Source organism: Pezoporus occidentalis, unplaced genomic scaffold (genome assembly GCF_034315485.1).
Source record: "Pezoporus occidentalis ecotype Australia unplaced genomic scaffold, CSIRO_AGI_Poc_V1 ctg183, whole genome shotgun sequence".
Taxonomy (NCBI): domain Eukaryota; kingdom Metazoa; phylum Chordata; class Aves; order Psittaciformes; family Psittacidae; genus Pezoporus; species Pezoporus occidentalis.
Window position 1 is genome coordinate 941,132 of NW_026913673.1, and position 20,330 is coordinate 961,461.

The 20,330-nt window shown below is 42.2% G+C and overlaps 3 protein-coding genes across 8 annotated transcripts in view; 1 reads left to right on the top strand and 2 right to left on the bottom strand.

The window, feature by feature from the left end:
• The window catches only part of NF1 (neurofibromin 1), a 70,259-nt gene that overhangs the window by 29,629 nt on the left and 20,300 nt on the right, over positions 1–20,330 (top strand). For 4 of the 6 annotated variants that reach the window (XM_062615687.1, XM_062615682.1, XM_062615683.1 and 1 more), the window contains 9 exons: positions 540–701; positions 962–1,065; positions 1,917–2,052; positions 5,019–5,081; positions 6,989–7,147; positions 7,966–8,063; positions 8,192–8,338; positions 8,441–8,587; positions 8,702–8,812. In XM_062615687.1, the coding sequence (XP_062471671.1) occupies positions 540–701; positions 962–1,065; positions 1,917–2,052; positions 5,019–5,081; positions 6,989–7,147; positions 7,966–8,063; positions 8,192–8,338; positions 8,441–8,587; positions 8,702–8,812 (1,127 nt within the window). The remainder of the gene's footprint in view (positions 1–539; positions 702–961; positions 1,066–1,916; positions 2,053–5,018; positions 5,082–6,988; positions 7,148–7,965; positions 8,064–8,191; positions 8,339–8,440; positions 8,588–8,701; positions 8,813–20,330) is intronic. The other 2 variants (XM_062615685.1, XM_062615686.1) reach the window with 1 other exon arrangement.
• Positions 11,565–15,941, bottom strand: OMG (oligodendrocyte myelin glycoprotein). Its single transcript, XM_062615689.1, has 2 exons — positions 15,207–15,941; positions 11,565–14,466 (listed from the first exon to the last, which is right to left on the bottom strand). Exon 2 carries the CDS (start codon positions 14,458–14,460, stop codon positions 13,150–13,152), a length of 1,311 nt encoding a protein of 436 aa, XP_062471673.1. The 5' UTR covers positions 14,461–14,466; positions 15,207–15,941; the 3' UTR covers positions 11,565–13,149.
• EVI2B (ecotropic viral integration site 2B) lies at positions 16,904–20,213 on the bottom strand. Its single transcript, XM_062615595.1, is given in 4 exon segments — positions 16,904–17,371; positions 17,374–17,465; positions 17,467–18,237; positions 20,137–20,213. Coding segments are annotated over 4 exon segments (1,011 nt in total). The 3' UTR covers positions 16,904–17,300.

Consider the following 20,330-nt stretch of genomic DNA (forward strand, 5'->3'; position numbering starts at 1 on the left):
GGTGTAACAACAGTCTGCTGAAGAGGTTAGATCTACCATGCATTATAGATAGCCCTGCTTTAGAAGAGTACTGGATCTGATTGTCGGGTCCTGGTTATAAGCTGCATTTTATAGTAAACTTCTAGTTAACGCCTAGGAATAATTTTATACACAGTTATTATAATAAATGCATTTGTTTGGGCTGGTTATCTAGTACAGTTAGTATGTGCTGTAATGCAGACAAACAGAACTGTATTTGCTCCTCTGGGTTTTAGCCAGATGAATTGGGCTTTGTTACGCAGCGGAATAACTGCTTATCTCTCTGTGCAAACCATTATGAATTTGCATGACTTAATATCATGAGGCAGATTTGTAGACAAGCAATAGCAGAGGAGAGATTTAAAGAGATTGTGTGTGCTTAGTTTGATATTTGTATGCAAGACTCCATAGCAAATGTAATGCATTAATACAGACTGCTCAGTGTTTTTGTCTTGGTTCTTTGTTTTGTACTTGGCCTGGCTCACTGCTAGTCAGGTTAACATCTCATTGCTTCTTTTAAGGATGAGCTAGCTCGTGTCCTGGTCACACTCTTTGATTCCCGGCACTTGCTCTACCAGCTCCTCTGGAATATGTTTTCAAAGGAAGTTGAGCTAGCGGACTCCATGCAGACACTCTTCCGAGGAAACAGCTTAGCCAGTAAAATAATGACTTTCTGTTTTAAGGTGAGTTATCGAATCTTCCTCCTGCTACAGATCACCTCAGTGACAGGAAAAGTTTAGTAATGTGAAAATACAAAACTACCACTGTATAAATTGATCTGTTTCAGAAGGGAAACCATGATACAGAAACACCAATTTAACAGAAAACTGGCTTGTGCCAAAGCAAATCGAGTGTTTTCAGGCTCTTTTAACACAGAATTGTGGAGTGTTCCTGTGAATTTTGATGTTAACCTGGCACCCATTCGAATTTTCTTTCTGCGCAGGTGTATGGTGCTACGTATCTGCAGAAGCTTTTGGAGCCTTTATTAAGGACTGTGATCACATCCTCTGAATGGCAGCATGTTAGCTTTGAGGTGGATCCAACAAGGTTTGAGATTCAAGGGGGGGAGCAGATGTATTTGTAAGCATGAGTCCCAGGCATTGGAAATATAAGAGGATTCCTTTTTCCTCATTGCTAATACTTTTCTCATACTGTTATACTTTTCCACTCCTCACTTTACCAGACACATAATTGTATCTGCAATCCTTATACCCAGAGCTGCCCAACAAAGCAGGATGAGTTTTGCTGCATGTCCTCTAAACCCTGAGAGAGTAAGGAAGATAGAGAGCTCTTGCAGGGCCTCTTTTACTTGCTACTTCATGCTTTTATGTAGGACACCAATATGGGGATTTCCTGCAGTACCAGAAAGCATCTGCTTTAAGTCATTGAGTTAATTACAGAAGCAAGATGGAATGAATGCATGTTGTGTGTTGTGTTTTTGCTTTAGTTTCTCTTCTGTCACTTCAAGACTTGCATTCAGCAGCTGCTGCTCTGTTGCTTTGAATTAACTGCTGGGATAACTCTTAAGTATTTGTCTTTGAAGTAGCTTACCAAAAGCCGGGCCTTCTATTAATAGTTAACTCTCAAATATCTGTCTACCTCAAGAATTGCTCTCAGAGAAACCATCGTCAAACTGATAATGCAGTTATCAGTTGGGGTTATGTTATGCATGTCTTTGTATGGAACAGTGTGAGAGAATCCCACTTAGAGCTGCCTGGTTGTTGCTGAGTTTTAAATGACCTTATGTTTGTAATTTGTGGTTTAAAATACTGATGGAAACTTGTGTGTGAAAGATTATAAAGATTTCTGTTTACCCTGGAAATAAGTTACTACCAAACATAAGTACAGCTAATATCATTCGCTTGGTTGCTGGCCATACATGTGTGGGTCTGTTTCAGGCTGGAGCCCACGGAGAGCCTTGAGGAGAACCAGAGGAGTCTCTTGCAAATGACAGAAAAGTTTTTCCATGCCATCATTAACTCCTCTTCCGAGTTCCCACCACAGCTCCGCAGTGTGTGCCATTGTTTGTACCAGGTATGCTGGCACTGGGTGCCTCCCCAACCCCTGGGCTTTGCTCTTGTCATTGTAGCAGTTTGGAGCTTGGGCCAGTACTGGGTGCATTGTGTCATTGTTAAGGACTATTTTCAGATGTTTGTTAAATAGCAGGGATCTAAACATAGGGACTCTGCTCTGTCTCGCTCCTGTTGCTCTGTGTAGCAGCTCAGGAGCAGGTTGCTGAGTCCAGAACACTTACAGGTCTGTCTGTTCTTTGTGTGTTTCTGATGGGTTTAGCTGCTGCTAAAAATGCCAGTGGGGAATACTCCTGCTGCCCTCAGGGCTCATAGGAAATACAACTTCTAGTCCTGTTGGAGGGTCTTAGAGGAGAGCTGTGCATGGCATTGTATTTGAGCTGTGGTCTCAGTTAAGTGGTCTGAAGAGCTGCTTTTGGCCTTTCAGCCATGGAGTCTGTATCTCAGGTCTGAGGTGAAGCAAGGAAAAGAGATTTTCAGAGCTGTGTGAACTCATTGTGAGCAATAACAAAATTCCACCCAGGGCAGTCTGGTTGTATTCTTACAGTGAAGCTGTATTAATAAATACAACTGCTGTAATTCTCAGAACTTACAAGCGGGAAACAGTGAATTTTGTGTGGTGACTGTTGTGGATCTTGGGTTGTTATTGTGAGCTGCTGGAATGAATTGGGCATGTAAGTGACGTGCCCAGTATAAGTTGTCTAAATGGCTTCTAATGTCATCAGTTTCTTTTCCTGCCAGTGGCTGGGTTCAGGTTGGTTTGGGGTGATTTTGGTTTCTTAGGATTTATTTTTGTTTTAAACTGGGAAATGAGGGGTGAGGTTGGTTTCCTTCAAGTTCAGATGGCCACGGTATCACAGGCATTGGCTGGGAATATATTTGAGTGTTACTGAAGATGTCACGCACAGCCTTGGGTGTTGCTTCTGTTACTTGATGCTCCATTATCCCTATGTCTGTTCCTAGAATTGCTTTTCTATGCTGGGATGTATCAACTTTATTTCCACTTCAGGGATACATTGCTAGAAATTCTTTTCTATGCAAACCATTTTTAATTCCTACATGAAATGGGATTCCTAAAAGGTACTCACCAGTGGCATTGCCAGAGGTTGTCCTATGGAAGCATATCAGTCTGTTTGCTTTACTTTTTATTGGTAACAAGGATAGTTTGTTCCTGAAAGAGGTGGTTTAGTGGTAAATATACAAGTGGTATTAACTGATGCTTAGCTTCAACACATGTTACTGTTTCTAGTAACACCTGTATTTGTATACAAATAGTGTATCAATTATTCTGTACTTTGAAATTCCAGAGTTTTGAAGAGTCTGAGCTTTATCTGAAAGTACAATTGAAATCTGATTTTTTGTGGGTATTAATCTATTTTTAATCTTAAGAACCAAATAGGTGATTTTAATAAGGTAACTTCATTTCTGTACGGTGAACGTGTGCCATCCCAAGCAATAGTGTAAGTCTAAATGAGACTGAATTTTGTGGTGTCTTTTACACTTGGATTATTAAAGTAAATGTGTGTGTTCTGTAACTGATTTGTAGCTAATTTTAATTAGCATAGTAACAGCATGGCAGTGGTTCATTTAGTTGGATATTGGGCCTACACTGGGTGTTTCCGTTAGCAGAACAGAGCCCTGTTTTCATCTGGGAACATCATGTAACAGTTACTGTGACAGATGTGCCCTGGCTCATTCTCAGGTAAGGTACGTACAGGAGAGTTATGTGGTCATGAACAAGCCTGATCCCAGTAACTCGTACAAAGAATTTGTGCTGGATGCTTCATAAAACCCACACAAAAAGATGTGATTTTTCTTAACAGAGGGAAATTCTACTTGCTTCCAGTGCAGTAGCCAATGGATAGAGAATGGATACGACTGATCAGAGCTAGCTCTGTAGAGCTTGCACAAAGAAATTTGGCAGAGGCACCTTTGATTAAATATTAATAGGTCCTGCACAAATTGGAGCTATTTAATGTAGCGGGGTTAGCAGCAGAGCTGGCCCTGGCTAGCTTTCACACTCCCAACCCACCTTTCTTTTTACTCTGTCACATTCTAAAGTTGTAGAAATTCTCTTCCGGTTCCATTCCATGTGATATTCTAAAGGTGATTTGAACTATTGCTCTCAAACTGCTCACTATGGCTAGCTGTCTGTTGCTAGAGGTGTTGCTTGCTTAGGGGTGCTAATTCACTGTTACAGCTGCTAGGGAGGATGTGGGATCAGGCACAGAGGCCAGAACATACCTCTGAGCAGGGGAGCCCAGCGCTGGTGGTCTATAGCTTTGCTCAAATCCTGATGGGAAATAATGAGAGAGTGTGATGCTTCTTGGTGGGTCCCTTTACATTTAGATGCAATGCAGAACTAAGCACCAATGAAACAGTCGGATACCTTGATTTGGAAATCTCTAATAAATTAATGTAGCCCCGCTGGCTTTTTTCTTCCTTTTTCCACAGAGTGTTTTGTGGCAGTGTTTAGCTATCAAAGTAGTAATAACCATGACGATTCAGATCTCACTAAATTGAAGGACACACAGAGAAACATTGGGAAGATTTAAAACTCTAAATTTATTTTAAAAGTAATATGTATTTCAAAGGTATAACGCTTTACTATTTTTCCTATTAACACTATTTGGGGATGGTGAAATACATTTGAAAGCTGAATATACCATTTAATGCCCAATATCGTGTATCATGAGCACATTAATGTGGTTTGACATTTAATCTAGCCAGAAATAGTAGAAATGATTGAAACGCAACATTTGCTTGTTTTGTATTTAGTGCTTTGTAAATAAGATGTAATAAAATTGTGGAATAAAAACTCCATCATCAGTCTTTAGTTGATATATTTCATTTTCTGTTGGTTATGTTTGTTACATTTTACTGTGTAATTTATGTACAAGTCAACATTGGTTTTTTGTTGCTGTATGTAGTTGGTGCTGTGACTTGTTTGTGCTCATCTCTGTTCTGTAGGCAACTTGCCACTCTCTACTGAATAAAGCTACCGTAAAAGAAAAAAAGGAAAACAAAAAATCAGTAAGTTTGGAGACCTTTTTCTTAGCCATTTCTTTCAAAGCACAACGGAAACCTTTTGCTGTTTGTTCAGAACATCTTCACTTCAGTCTATTTGACCTCACTGTAAAATCATTCTACTAATTCTGGCACAAAATAGCTTTCATTTCAATTAACACTGGAATTAAGTTATATTTAAAATATTCTCTGTGTGCCTATTTGAGTAAACAAGAGACATTTTAACGTGACTGCTTAGTGTTTAATACTCTGGTTCTTCTGCCCTTGCCACCGTCTTCAAATTACCAAAAAATGCGGAAGAAAAATGTTCTCTTTCGTTTGGGGGAAAATCTGAGCCTGCTTTAACACTCTGGCAGATAACTTGACTGCAGCTTGCTTCCTGGGGGAAGAACAAGTAATGCATATGGCTTACTGAAAAGGAAAGAGCTTTTTATGACTTGTTTCTGATACATTTAATTTTGTTTGCCTTGTGACTGAGCAATAAAATTCAGCGCTTGTATTTATTTACAGAGAAAAGCAGATTTCCCAGGATCAGCACCTTGCTGGCTGAGAGAGATTGGATACACAGATAGTGATAGCGGTGTCATTAAAAGATAAGACTTAGCTGTTGACAGTGACCTCAAAATAAAAAGTATGAATAAAACAGAGGCAGAATGGAAATTCAGACTTTCATTAAATGCTCCCTTATTTTTTGCTGTAATTGAACAGAATAATAACCATGTTTAAATGCAAAATCTGTGTGCAAAGTAGTGTTTTACAAGAGAATATTATCAGTAATTGCAACACAAGGTAACTGAATGAAGCTCCTATGGAACCAAAGTGATTCTTGATATATAGTCTATATACTAATGCCTTTACCTGTTTTAAGAAGCATGATTTGAGATTGCACTACTTATGTGTTGAAGTGTTTCGGTAAAATTGGGTTTGGTTTTTATTTGTCTTAAACAATATAACCTAAACTACAAAGCCTGCTAATTTTATTCTGTGAAAGGTAGAATCTGTCTTGTTTTGATTAACTGTTGTTGCTCATAAGAAAATTCACATATAAATGTTGGACCATTCTGGAACCACATGTAGTACATTTAAAAATATCAGGGAGCTTATCTTTAACTTTCCAAAGTCAAATGAAAGATACCTAGAAATAGATCATCCTCTTAGTAATACGTAGTTGGTATCCTAAAAATAAAGGAGATTTCTCTTTTCTTACAACATTTTCAGATTATTTTATTTTCCTAGATAGCAAAGAATGATATTTTAAATCTGTAGTTCTTCTATCAAATTCCTACTAGGTGATGTTGGACAGTGTTGGCAGAGTAGAGCACTGGCCATGCAGCTCTGGCTCAATCTCTTTCCTCCTTTGGCAAATCTGTTGAGATGTAATGGTTCTGAAGAGTATTTCTACAAAGATCTCCTTCCCCAACATTTGAAATTCCTCCTGAAGCTTTACAATGGGTCTGGCTGCTGGAGAGGCTCTTGCAGCAGTGCTGAGATTATAAATACACAGAGAAAAGACCCACTAATGTAAACCAGAATTGTCTCTATTTGATGGGAAGACTGTGTAGCCCAAGTACGAGCATACAGCATTTGTCTGCTGTACTGTCAGTGGTAGGGTGTTGGAATTAAGGGTCTGTAACACTGAAATACACCTTATCTTTGTCCAGTAGCTGTTGTAGCAGTTTCACCCTAGCAAGGACGGTGGGTGAAAGCTGCAGTAAAGCCATTTAGTGCCCTGTTGCCCTGATCTGGCTGTCTTGTGATCCAGACCTGTCAAGGCAGGAGAGCCCTGCACAAATGTACTGAGCTTGATCCATGTGGCAAGAGTGCTAAAAGCTGGATTCCCCGCGAGGCTTTGCTCAGCTTGCTTTCCCTTTTCCTGAACGCAGAAATATTGTTTGTACTTCTCAACTTCATAGGTGGTTAGCCAGCGGTTCCCTCAGAACAGCATCGGAGCCGTCGGAAGCGCCATGTTCCTCCGGTTCATCAACCCTGCCATCGTCTCCCCTTACGAGGCAGGGATTTTAGATAAAAAGCCTCCACCAAGAATTGAAAGGGGATTGAAACTGATGTCAAAGGTGAATCAATGAATGGGTTTGTTTGGCCGTTTTGTTCTACCTGGTTAAGTTCTGCTCTTTGACCACTGTGACTACCTGCAAGTAGGTAAAACTTGTAGCTGTTTGTAGCAGCCACCCAGTTCTCTTAAAGCGCAGAGTCCCTACTGAGTTTATACGTCATGACATTAACATTGCAGCTCACAGCAGTGTAAGTATGGGGAACAGACTGTATGGAAAAAGCTGCTTTGCCAAAATGCTGTGTAAGGTGACAGAATGCCTTCTGCTCCTCACTGGAGCTTCTCACCTTGCTTCAGATCAGAAACCAATGTTACTTGGAGCACAGCGAGAATAATAGCAGCCAGCTATCGGTTAGGTTCATACTGGTGCCAAGGAAGTGATTTTTCCCATCTTTAATCACATTTGGTGGGGTTTCCTGTAGAAATTTAAAAAAAGGTGTAATGATGGAGTACGAATTCCGTGCATATCACCCATTTAATGTTGTGAACTTACAGTTTTCTTTAAATAGGCATTGCCTGTAAGTGTCTGCACCATTTCCAGAAGAAATAGTTAACGTGTAATAAATGGGTTTGAAAGGTGTTTTATTTTCCTTGTCTAAACCCAAATAAGGTTTATAAATGAGGGAAGTAAATTTCTAGTATTAAAAGTATTTGAAAGAAAACACTTTGCAAGTGAACATATTTTGGGTTACTTGGCTTATTGGTCTTTTCTTGTCCTGAGGTTTCACAGCAAGTTAAAATGAATATTTCTGACAGTGAAGTTACACTAACTACCACAACACTTAATACATTCAACCTCTTTACCATCTTTTTATGATGTAGATTCTTCAGAGCATTGCCAACCACGTCCTGTTTACAAAAGAGGAACATATGCGGCCTTTTAATGATTTTGTAAAAAGCAATTTTGATGCAGCGCGAAGGTAAGGCCTAGGGGGAACTTGCACAGAGAGTGTTGGCTGTCATGTTCTTCCAGCCTTTTAACTGACGTTGAGTCCTGTTGGCAGATTTCCTTGCCACGCTTATGGTTATTACTGGTTTTGAACTCTAGGTTCTTCCTTGACATTGCATCTGATTGCCCAGCGAGTGACACTGTCAATCACAGCCTGTCTTTCATCAGCGATGGCAACGTGCTGGCTTTGCACCGGCTGCTGTGGAACAACCAGGAGAAAATTGGCCAGTACCTTTCCAGCAACAGGTGAGTCTGCACACCCATGGTGAAGGGAGTTGCTGATGGGAAGCAACCATAGATGTGTGTGTATGATTAAAGAAGGACTTTTAAGTAACACGCTGTTTCTAGGGACCACAAGGCTGTTGGAAGACGACCTTTTGACAAGATGGCGACTCTTCTTGCCTACTTGGGTCCTCCTGAGCACAAACCCGTGGCAGACACCCATTGGTCCAGTTTAAATCTCACAAGTTCCAAATTTGAAGAGTTTATGACGAGGTAATGAGATTGGGTGAACTTAAAAGTTGCAAATAAAGAGGGTTTGGGATTTCTTTGTATAGTTATTTTTTACAAGGCTGTTGTTGAAGCTGATGTCAATGTGTTCCTTTTCAGGCATCAGGTACATGAAAAAGAGGAGTTCAAAGCACTGAAAACATTAAATATTTTCTACCAAGCTGGGACATCGAAAGCTGGCAATCCTGTCTTCTACTACATTGCTCGGCGGTAAGCAATCTTTCACCTTTCTTGTCTGGAATTAGCATGTAAAGTCAAAAGGATCAAGTGTATTTAAGAACAGGGCCCCAACTTGGTAACAAACAATCTGAATATAGATGATTTGTCACATTTTGGTGACAGTACGGTTTCTGTGTTGGCCAAATATCAAGTGCAGGTGAATCTACTTTACATAATCATGCATAAGGGCTGTTGATGATGAGAACTGTGAGGTTTTATGAACGGTATCTTCATACCCTTCACTTACAAACAATTCAACTTCTTTGGTTTGCATCCTTATCTGAGATAGCACAAGACCATTAGCATCATGAAATGCTGATTGGGATTTGGGTGTGCGATATTCCTTGGAAAAAGGTGCCAGCTCAGTGGGTGACTGTTTGTACACAGATGCTTGAGAGTAAACCTTTCCAAGTCTGGGCAAGCTACTAATGGGCCCTAATAAAGCCAATGTATAGATGATAAAGGAGGATTCCTCTTGTTTATCATGTCACCAACTGCTGAGTGCAACTACAGTAATCACAGTGTTGTTGTGTTAGGGGTGTACATTGAAATTTGGCTGTGAAACACATCCAGAAGAGAAATTGCCTGTTGAGACAATATGTGTAAAATTGGAAGAGGAGAACATTAAACACTAAGGACTGCAAAGTACTTTTTAATTATCAGTTTACTGGAGCTGATCACACAGTGAGATAGCACTCATATAAAAAATGACAGGCAAATGCCCGAAATAAGTTATTTCATCTTCATCTTTGGTGCCTTGTCATCTTTCCGACTAAGAGGGATGTGGCCAAGTGGTGCCTATTTGTGGTGTTTGTCTTGTGGTTCTGAGCCTGACGTCGTGTTTAAAGGTGTGAAATGTGGAAGGACAGTTTGGATCGGAGCTGCCAGTATGTTTGAGGGCTGGCAGCAGTCTGGGGGTTTTTGGTGGGGTTTTTTGGGGGTATATTGAGATCTTGTTGCTAGGACATTGTTGAGTCATTTCACTGATCTCGCTGGATCGGTTTATACCCGTCTTGTGCTGTGAAATTTAATTCCTTCTGTCATTTCTTCTTCACATTTTGTTTCCTGGGCAACAACCTGGCTTCTGAAGCCGGTGTTCTCCTGGCTTTGATCTCCACACTGTTAAAAAATGATCAATAAATATTGATCCTGAAGTCCTTCCATGGAGTTTTAAAGCTGATCCCCAGCTAATTAATAGGAACACAAACCTCTGAGTTATTGCTTCAGACCGCAGCAATTTTAACCTTTCAGAAGCAGCGTGTTGCTGTTGCACCATGTGCCAGACCTTTTTTTTGGTGTTTTGAACGTTGTGCTGAAATGCTAAATGGTGGTTTTGGAAAAAGGAATGTCGCTGGGAATAGATGGTTTGGTATTTAACACGGAGTCGCTGACCAGCGTGTTTAAAACCCGGTGGCACCGGATTCACATCTGTGTCCATCAGTTTCCTTTCATTTTGACTGCACTGTTGCCAAGCAACAAGTGCACGACTCCCACGATTCCCAGCCCACTCCCTGTGCCGATATCACCTCATTTGTATTCCAGAAAAATACAAGGAAACCCAAATCGCAGTCTGCTTTGTTGAAAACAGTCTCAGTAAGAGCCCTCCTGCTTGCACCGACCCAGGCAAGGTTTGGGTGGAGGGCATGGCCCTGGGACTTGGGATGCCATCTTGCTTTGAAACCCATCCGCAGTTGTTTTGTATCCTAGCTTCCCAGTCCTGAGTGTGTGGAAATCCTGTGCCTTTGGAAAACCCCACAGCCCCATTTGCACTTCCAGGATTTGAGCAGGATGCTCAAGACTTTGAAGTCATCCATTCTGGGGACTCAGTTTGCCCCAAGCACCTTCTGGAAAACAGTGTTTTTTCATAGTGTTCCCTAAATCATCTCATTATGGGTGAAACATTCATAGAGCTTTTAAAGCCAATTCCATGCAGGATTTTTGCATGCAGTAGAATTTGCTGTCCTGTATTGCATTGTTCAGCAAAGACACGTGGAGTATTTGATGTCATTTCCTCAGCTCGAGGCAGTTGAGTCACAGCACCTCATTTTGTGATGTCTGTCCTACCTTCCAAGCAAAGCTGTGTGGGATGAAGCCATATGGATGGGATAATTCTAGGAAATACCTAGTTCTCAACACAGTAAGTAGGTTGATGCTGTTTGTAGCCAGTCAGTAGTTGGCAAATACATTGTCCAAAGAGGGTGCCCGGCAGTGATGGTTTTTAATGCTGATCCCAGGGAAAATACATGGAACTTGTGCAAGTGGGCAGCTCTCTTGCACTGCCGGTAGCCACTTGTGCTGGCCATTGAAGGTATCATGCACAAGCTGCTTGTGGTGTAGGTTGTCTAAGCTTTGACTTGGATAACTAGTTCTTGTACAGTTAAAATGTATATGAAATGTCTTTGGGGTTTTATAAGTTTTCTGCTCTATTAAACATTGAGAGTCATTTCTGAGATGGAGAAAGAGCTTCCGTTTTCTGTGGGATGGAGACATGCCTTAAGTGTTTGCAAGTTCTAGATGGTGGGAAGGGGAAGGGCAGACCTGTTACTGTTAACTCATCAGCTTACTAATAAACGATATTTGTGATCAGCATCCAAATAATATGATTTGATTTAACCACAATTTCCCCCCATAAGAAATGAAGATTGAGCCAAATGCCTTCCTGAAGTGGGTTTGTATAATAAACCAGTACCTGTTCAGGGCTGCTGCCACACTTGTTTGGAAAGAAGGACTGTCACAAAATCAGTTCAATACAAACGTAACTTTATTTTTACTGAAATGCCAATGAAATAACTGTACAAATTCATTGTGTAACATTTACTGTTAGAAATTAAAACACATTTCTGGTTATAGAAATACTGTTCACAATTGGAAAGTTGTGATTTCTCTGATACCAGTGGTTGTAAATGGTCTACAGCCCTCATTGACACCCAGCAGGAAAGGTAGAGGACTCCAGTGTTGGTAGTGAGGTTTCCTGGGTTTTGCAGCACCTTCATGCTACAATAACTGGAAATTAAATGGCCTGAAATGAATGGAAAACGTTGTATAAAGATTTGTGATTTTAGGTGGATAATACTTTTTCAATGAACTTGTTCTTCAGTTTTCAGTTCATGCTGTTTGCAAAACTTCATCTGTAGCATATCGGGTACCTTTGCCACGTAAGTTATATTATTTTCCTAGAGAGGACAGGACCATGCGTGCAACTATTTCTACTCGCTGGTGGTGCAGGAGCCAGGGAGAATAGCTTTCATGCTCCCCCTTGGAAAGCAGGGGGTTGGCATGTTCAAGGCCATGGACTGAGTTCAGTTCTTGTTCAAAGATTCCAGGGTTGTTTCAGTGACAACTAATCACTTCATTGATTTGTTACATAACTTGTATTAGAAATTGGCTGAGATTTCATTTTACCGATCAGAAAGTAGTAGTTTGATTTGCGATGTTCTTCTAAGCATAATACATTAATGTTTCAGACCTTCAGATAAAGTTAAGGAGTTCCAGTTCATTAAGTTGTGTAGGTAACTCCTGCTTGTTGGAGTGTCATGGCATTGAACATCTTGTGTTTTCCTCTACTTTTATCTTTTCTCTTTAAATACGGAGAGTGAGAAATAACTTGCCTGCAGCCTCCAAGTCAAGACAGAGCAAAAAGAGGTATCAGCCCCTATCACTTTTCCCATGCTTAGTTAGACCATGTTGCCTCTCAGTTTACACCCTCTTAGCAGACATCATGGCATTGTCATATTTAATTCCTAAATTCAGAACTGTTGTTCTTCACAGTTAAAATATGCTAATACATATGAAGCAAACATAGATACACATGCTAGCAGGTTTTCTCAGGAATAGCTTCTGGTTAGTGGAACAGTAGGTTTAGTGCCTTTATTTTTTCCCTTCCTTTTGCATGTCGTCATAACTTACAGAGAATCTGTGATGCTATATTACAGGAGTTGCTCACTGGCAGGTCAAGCAAGACAATGCAGATATGATACAGGCCTTCTTTTTTTTTCCAGTTGTGTAATGACAAAATCATACATTAAATCAGTACTTAAAATTCGGATGGTTTATTCTGTGCAAGTAAAATGAAAAATGTAATTACAAAATAAGCACATCTTTAAAACCAAACATGAGTTAGTTGCACTCAATTAAGACATATTAAAATAAGTAGCAGCTTAGTATCAAGACATTAATGTGCACTTCTTCAGTTAAGAACTGTTATTTTCTCTAGATCAGAGTCAGAACCTTGAATTTCTTGTATTTTGATTCATCATTTCAACTGGAAGTCTGAACTCCAGCTATGTATCACAGGAACAAACTCAGTGATTCTCACAAGATACAGGCTCTTAGTCAATAAACACTGCCACTGCACTAAGCATCACGACACAGAGCAGACACATCTCACAGGTACTTGCTTGGGAGGGCACGTGAGTATTCAAAACGTTTGTAGTGGCTTCCTCCTTCCTTAAGGTAGCAGTTGTGCTTTGAGGCATTTTGGAGTAGTTTGTTGGCATTCCGCTGGTGATGCTTAACGTCAGAGGAGTCGTGGAGGATCCCATGGGAGGCGTCAGGCTGGAGTTCTCCTCAGTTGAATCTCCGATGTAGATAGTGTGTGTGGCTGCTGCTTCTTGAGAACTGACCTGCCTCGTTGTCAGCTCTTCTGGGTAGAGGAGCAGTGGTCGATCTGTGCTCGTGAACACTATGGTTGGGCTTGAGGTCGCCAAGGTGGTGACTTCCTCAGCTTTAAACTGTTTGTGCATTTTTGGCATCTGGCTTGCCCCTGGAGAAGCAGCTCTGTCTGCTGCCTTCATCCCTTGGATCATGGAGCCGGAGTCTGACCCTCTGGGAGCTGCTGATGTCGGTGGGGCATCCACCCAGGGCACAGAGTGATTGGCACAGGGAGCCCCGACCACGCTGGCCGCGGTTCCTTGCACCCATCTGAGCAAATAAGGGATGTTTTGTTTGTCGCTGCAGGACCACGGGTTGTTATAAAGTGTTACCACTTGGAGCTGAAAGAGCTGGTCAAAGGCTTTGTCAGGAATGTACGTGAACTTGTTGTTGTGCAGGTAGAGGCTGGTGAGGTGCTGTAGTCTCACCAGTGTTCCCGGAAGTATCTGGGACAAGAAGTTGTTGGATAGATCCACGGTCTCTATGTTGTAGGGCATATTGGTTGGAACCGTCCACAGTTTGTTGCTACTGAGATTGAGAAACTTGAGACTGCTCAGGGTGTTGTTGATCAGAACAGCTCTTTCCACCATATTCCTGGAAACATCGAGCACTCTGAGATTCCACTGGTAAGCTGTATCAAGTTTCTGAAGAACTTTAATGTTGTTGTTTATGGCATATAATTCCCATAAGGACTTGGGCAGGTGAGCAGGAATGTTCTTGAGCCAATTATTTGAAATATCAAGGGTCCTCAAATTGGTGAATCTCGTTAGCTGATGGTCGAGATCTACAAACTGGTTAAAGGACAGATTTAAATAGGTGATGTTGTCCTGAAGTCCCTGTGGCAGCACAGTTAAGTTTCTGCCTGAACAGTCCACATTCCTGTCGTTTCCTGAGCATGTACAGTTAGAAGGACAGATACCCCAAACAGTGGGTGTGAAAAACAGAAGGACCAGCAGACAGGTAGATGTACTCAGTATCTGGTATTCCATTGTTGCCTGAAAACAAATATACCAAAATGACACCCTTTAAATCCATGTAGATGTATTTTATTTGTGGTTAAGGGCTGTCTCTGCAATGGCCACTTGCAGGAGAAATGAAGTAAAAACATCAAAAACCCCTTTGTGGCATGGTCCTTTTTAGAATTGTTCAAGAGAGACTTTACAAAGCATCCCTTCATAGACTGTCATGTTGTCTGGCAGAATGAGACTTGTTTTTTCATCTCCCTTTCCCCCTCAAGCTCAAATGAGGGCTTTCTTCCGAAAATGCAAGTCTCTTCCAAACGTTATACAATGTCTGCTTCTTGTTTTTAGTGATTTCAAGCCTATATTATGTTTGGAATAATGTGTTCTTTTATACAGGATGAAAAAATGGCTGTCAACTGGATCTGCTTTACAAATCTCTGCAGTAATGTAGCATCCCCCCCATACATGCATCCTGTTTGCTTAAGTAGAATTGGTTAAAAATACATCTTAAATTGTTCGGAATTCAGTCTGAAACCCCAATTCCATGCTAATGCTCACATGTACGTTGTTATTTTCCCTTATTATGGTGGTAATGACATTCTCAAAGCTGGTAACACATGTTTGGAAGCTGAATTAATGTTAGTAAGAAATCTCTGACGCTGCAGCAAATTTCTGGTGCAAGCATCTATCATCAACTGAGAATTTCGTTCTTATTCCATCTCGGGTTCGGGAGCAGGGTTTTGTGATTAAAGGCAAAAAAAGCCCCAACTTACCGGGATCCTTCTGCAATATCAGCACATCGTTCCTGGGAAAGATGGGAGCTTAGAGGTCGCCTTGTTCTGGAGAGTAGCTCCAGTTGCTGCCTGGGTTGTGCCTCTTCAGCTGCATCGTATTGCTGCTGGCCGGGCTCTGCAACCACCTGATCTGCTCGACACGGGGACTGCAGCGCTGGCGCTGACTCTCTTCAGTGCAAAGGGAGCATGTTCAGCAGCACGGATGGGGTTTGTAATTCCAGTTAGTTAACTTCTCCATCTCTGTGTTTTACGCTGTGTTAATGCCTCACAGCACATGCGAGATCCCTGCAGAAACAGCACCGAGTGCAGTTCCTTTCGGCTGCTTCTGCTCCAGCTCTGATTCCATTTAACCCTTCCTATTTAAAAAGTCACGTTGTGATCTTTCTTTCCCTTCCATTAACCCCTCCTCCTGTAACAAGGGTTAGTGGTAATTTAGGCTTCCTGCTTGAAGCTTTTTTTATGCTGCTGTGCCAGAATATCCTTCCCTAATTTTAAGTCACTCCATGCTGTGCTCCTCAGCTCAGTCTGTCACTGCTCTGTCAGGTAGGGAACACCCCAGCCTGTGGGGTTGTGCAGATTTCTGGAGGAATTCGTTATCTCAATCTCTCAAAACAATGTGGGAAGAGTGGGTACAGTTTATAATGCTGCTAATTCTAACACGATGCAACAATCCTGAAATCCTTGTGTCATTGGGATGCTGTTCTTTAGGTATGTGCAATCCCACAGCTTATATAAATGGTAAGAAGAATCTTATCCTATGTCAATGGTGTGCACAGCAGCCTGGATCTGCTTTGTGAGGCTGATTATTAAGCAGTAATTTAAACGTTTTAATCTTTATTGGTATAATATGTACAAACGTGTGCTCTGTGCAACATCCACAAGTACGTTCCCTCCCCAGGCAAACTCAAAACTACAAACTCTTTGCCACTGTGCAGGGCAGGCATGGAAAGCTGCCCTCAGCACCTAGCAGCTTCTTTCCATAAACCAGAACATTCAGTGCTGGTTAACAAAATACGGAATGTAATGAATTTACCTCTGAGACCACCCTCCTGCCCCCCACCAGAAAGTCACTGTGCCAAAGTCCATGAGTTTAGAGGGGACAGTGAGCTTTGCTTGTGCTCAGGGCCCAGGAAGGAGCACGTCACACACTTAAACACCTTGAGTTAGAAGGAGTCTGGCATCCACGCAAGCTAAATTAGTTGTAAAGCTCTATTAGGAATATTGAGTGCAAACACTGCTCCAGAGGAAGAAATTAATGAATGTGCACAACTATTTCTGCTAATCATTTACTGAGTGCTCTGCAAAATGTCTCTGTTTTACCCATAAAGATCAGAAGTATTGAGGTATAAGGCAGCCTTTTGAGCTTGTTCTTCAGGTGGTTGGAGCCATTTCAGCATGTTGGTGACCACTGTGTTAACTGTTTTCTCGCGCTATTCTCTGCTTTACCCAACCATAATGTGATGGGATTGTTGATGGTGCATCCAAAAGCTTATTGGTGATATTTGGTCTAAAGGTAATCTCATTGATTTTAGCAAAGAACAGCTGTTCAGAGGGTTTACTTATGATAGCTGTAAGCCATCGTTACCCAGTCACACATGGAAAATGGGCTTTGGTTTTGAATTCAAAGCTTTATGTCTAAGCAAATACTCAGTTGTACTTTATGTGACCAAAACATCTTTGAATTAGAAAGCTTTATTAGAATTCACTTACATTCACTGCATTCACTTACACAGCCCAGTAGAACAAACCATTTTTAGAAGCCCCAAGTACTTCTAAAGCTGTACTCTTTCTTGGAAGTTCCATGTCCGTGTATGTTACATACATGTGTGTACTGGCACACAGAGGTGTGCATGCTCCGTTGCTGTGGTCTCCACCATCTGGAATTGCTGGTCCCAGATAACCAGTGGGCACAACCCATATTGTGTTCTGAAATGGTTTGTTTCAGTCAGGAGGAGGTTGTTGCCTTCTGTGAAAGCTGAAGTTAAGAAACGCTGGGGAAATGCCTGTGCTGGGGGCTCCTGTTCCTGTGGGCGTCAACTTCTCCTTTCTTCAGCTGGTTGAAGAGTACCTCATTCAAGACAAACGTGAAGTATGAATTTGAGCACTGTGCAAAAGGTGCTGTGGCTGGGGCAGTGGTTGTGAATCTCTTGAATAAGTAACTCAGGTGACGGGGGCAATGGTTCCTGTGGTTCTGCATGAAATTCCCAGTACTTGCTGGGATCTGATCCATGATGCTTATGGTTCCGTGAGCCAGTCTGGTGGAGGGGGCAGGTCTGGGGAGTCATGTGAAGGTTCTGGGTGGAGACTGGAGTCTCCTGCACAGCCTGTGGCTTCTGGGATGGGAGTTGGAGGTGCCTCTATGTCGGAAGCTGGACTAGCGGCTGCAGCGTGGTCCTCGGCCGGTGGCGGCAGTTCACCATTCTCACTGCAGGTAGTGCAGTCGGGTGGCTGCTCTGAGGCAGTGAGCTCCTGCTGCAGGTTCGGGTCTTGTTTGAATTTCCAAGGCAACGTAAATAAAGCAGAGGAACGTTTGGTGGCCTGGTCAGAGTCCATGGGGACCTCTGGTGTGTCTCCATCCGCAAAGGGAGAGCGGCCAGCCCAGTGCGAATAAGCTAGGCCTGGCCTCCTGCGGCATTTCCACAGGAGGATTATAACAATAGCCATTATCATACTAATCAAAATGATGCCAATTATCAGTGCTGCTACCCAGCTTCCATCACTGTCTTCTGCGGGGGCTCCGGGGAACTGAGCTGGTGGTGTCACACCCGGTGCTTCAGCCAGGGCTCCTCCAGCCTTGGGGAAACTGGCTCTGGTTGCTTGCAATGGGTACAGAGGAGCTTTGCCCTCCATTGGACTCCCCATGCTGGTGGATGCATTTCTTGTATTCATGGAAACGTTTTGAGGTGTTGCTGTAGAAAGGGATTTCCAGATTTCCCCAGAGAGGAGAACCGGGAGTACCGGGTTGCTGCCTGTTTTCCTGCAGCCTCTTTGATTGTGTCCTCTTCTATAGCTGGGATGAAATAGAACATATTAACATGAGAATTGCATCAGTGTGTTACCATCCACTGACACCAGACAATCTTCTGTTAATACTGTCATAGTGAAAACACTGTCAGACCCCATGTTCCATTTGCATCAGCAGCAGGCTTGTCACTGACTTCACAAACAAGCAGATTTCCAGCATTATTGATCACTGTAATTAAGTGCCTTTTTTGAAGAGAATGCCTTGGTTACTGTAACCTTTATTCACCTCATCAGGAAAAGGCATCAGCAGTGAAGTCCAGCCACTGTTTCAAACTAACATTTATCAGTCATGTAAATGATTATGGACCTGGAACACTTGCAGCAGCACTGACAAACAGGGTTGTCAGGAGTAAAGGCTGTCTTCTTGTGATGGATATAAGCCAAAACTGAAGTAAAAGCTCTTCACAGTTCTCTTAAACTTCTATTTCCTGCTCTTGCCTCTCCTCAGCAGTTTTGGGTACAGTGTAATAGTTTTTGCACGTTTGCAAATAGCGATGCTGAAATGGACCCATGTTCTAATGTGAAACTGGTTTTAGAAATAACTCCCTTTATGTGGGAGGGAGCGTTTCTTTAACAACAAAGATCGTGTGAGGTGGTTGGCATGACACAGGTTTCTCTTTCCTGTACTGTTTAGAGTTCAGGTCTCTCAATGTCTCTGTGTCAATGATAAAATGCAGCTACTATATAGAGGGTTTCTATGTGAAGGTACTGCCGTGCAGTTTGAGCTCATTTATTAGTTACTCAAGTGGTAGTCATGGGAGGCTGTTTCTGGGAAATGAATATGCATAAATCTTTGTGGGTTTACAAATATGCAGAGTGAAATTTCAGCTGCAACAGTGAAAACACGAGCAGGGCGTTAATGCTTCTGGAGCGCATGGAGGGTTAGAACAGGTAAAAGTGATTCCATTTAATTTTCATTCTGCTCCCCTCTTTCCAGTATAAAGTCACATCATAGGAGTTCATGATAGTTCATAGTAACAGCATCAAACAACGTGCGTCCCAAACCCGAATACCTTTAAGACAGACACTGCCCAAGAGCTTGAACACACCCTGCGGTCAGACACAGACAGCCCAGTTCTGTTTCAAACCAAACCAGACAAATACTAAGGCTTTCCCTGTTGAAGCTGATTCTTACCTGCACGTTTAGCTTGTGTCGGGCAGGCATGGGCTCACTTTTCTGTTGGAAACCTGAGGAACACGGACTGTGCTGCAAGTCGAGCAGCTTAAAATGGCTTGTTTCATGTTCTGTAGGTTTCTGCAGCTAAAGAGGAAGTTCAGCGATGCTTGCTGCAGGAAGTACCAAGAGTGGGAGAGGTACCAAGAGCCTGGTCTCGGAGCTTGCATGTTTCACAGCGGACTTTTCAGCCCTGTTGTTTTTATCAAACTCAAATATTTACATGTTTGTGGCTTTAGTTGGGGTGTGTTATGTACAAACTCACATAGACGCATTGCCTTTGTTGAAAACAGTTACAGGTATTGCTGTGTGAGTCAAAAGTTATGCAGATCTGGGTGAATTTGGATCTCACTGATTTAATTTTAGTGCTGGGTTTGGTGTTCTGCTGTGATTATCAGTGGAGAAACAACCTCGGGCTGGTTGCAGTGAGTCATGGCGAGCTCTGATCACAGGGTGCTGGTTTGCACATCTTCATTTGTGCAGTTGCAGTGAAAGGAGATAACTGCAGATTCACTCCTCTCCTGCCCCTGCTCGCCAGGTTATTGTTCTGTGGGGACAGTGTTGGAGCCTGCTGCCATCACTAACAGCAGCTGCTTTCCCATGCCTGCCTTTGTCCATACCTCTGTGTGTGACCCAGACTATTTCCTTTTGTCTCCTGAATCATTTTTGCCTGGAAAGGCTCCTTGGCAAAAAGAAACCCACATCTAATACGTCCTCATAGCATTCTGCAAGTGTATTTCTGCCAGTTCCAAGTAGCTGCTGCCAGATCCTTCTGCAGCTTCTCCCATCTCCTCCTGCTTTTCTTGTACCACCTTTCTGACTGCACCAGTTCTCTTTTTCTGCCTCTCCTGCAGCAAATCCTGATCCCATGCTCACCCTGTAACTCAGTTTCTTTCTTCCTGATT